This window comes from Buceros rhinoceros, unplaced genomic scaffold (genome assembly GCF_000710305.1).
Source record: "Buceros rhinoceros silvestris isolate BGI_N320 unplaced genomic scaffold, ASM71030v1 scaffold12176, whole genome shotgun sequence".
In the NCBI taxonomy this organism is placed as follows: Eukaryota; Metazoa; Chordata; class Aves; order Bucerotiformes; family Bucerotidae; genus Buceros; species Buceros rhinoceros.
The window spans coordinates 1-371 of record NW_010415849.1 but is presented as its reverse complement, the minus strand read 5'-3'; the positions used below and the strand labels follow the sequence as shown (position 1 = coordinate 371).

The following is a 371-nucleotide window of genomic DNA, read 5'->3' as shown; positions in this document are numbered from 1 at the left end:
CTGTTGCTGTGAGCTTGCTGCGCTAACTGCTCGGCTCGGGCCATCTCCAAGACTTCTCGCAGGAGGTGGAAAGTCAGATCCAGAGAAATAGGGGGCTCCTCGGATCGCTTCTCCCTCTCCACGGCCTCACCCTGGGCTTCACCCTCCTCGGGGCTCCCCAGCGAGCGCTCGGGCAGCTGCTGCAGCTGTGGCACCGCCGCCCGGAAAAAGTTGCTGGCGGAGGCTTCGGGCTGTAGGTGGCTGGTGCTGATGGGAGAGGCGGAGAAAGAGCCAACGGGTCTCTTGTTAAGGTTGCCCAGGCGCAGAAAATACTCTTCTCCCATGCGGAGCAGGACGGGCAGAGTTTGCTGCTGCTCCTGCTGCTGCTGCTG

At 62.5% G+C, this 371-nt stretch overlaps 1 protein-coding gene across 1 annotated transcript in view; it reads right to left on the bottom strand.

Annotated features, from left to right (window-relative positions):
* CRH (corticotropin releasing hormone) overlaps positions 1 to 368 on the bottom strand; it is a gene marked incomplete at its 5' end in the record, with an annotated part of 2,194 nt that extends 1,826 nt beyond the window's left edge. Inside the window, one exon of the mRNA XM_010137564.1 lies at positions 8 to 368. Within this exon, the coding sequence (XP_010135866.1) occupies positions 8 to 368 (361 nt within the window). The remainder of the gene's footprint in view (positions 1 to 7) is intronic.
* Between the last annotated feature and the right edge of the window lie 3 nt (positions 369 to 371).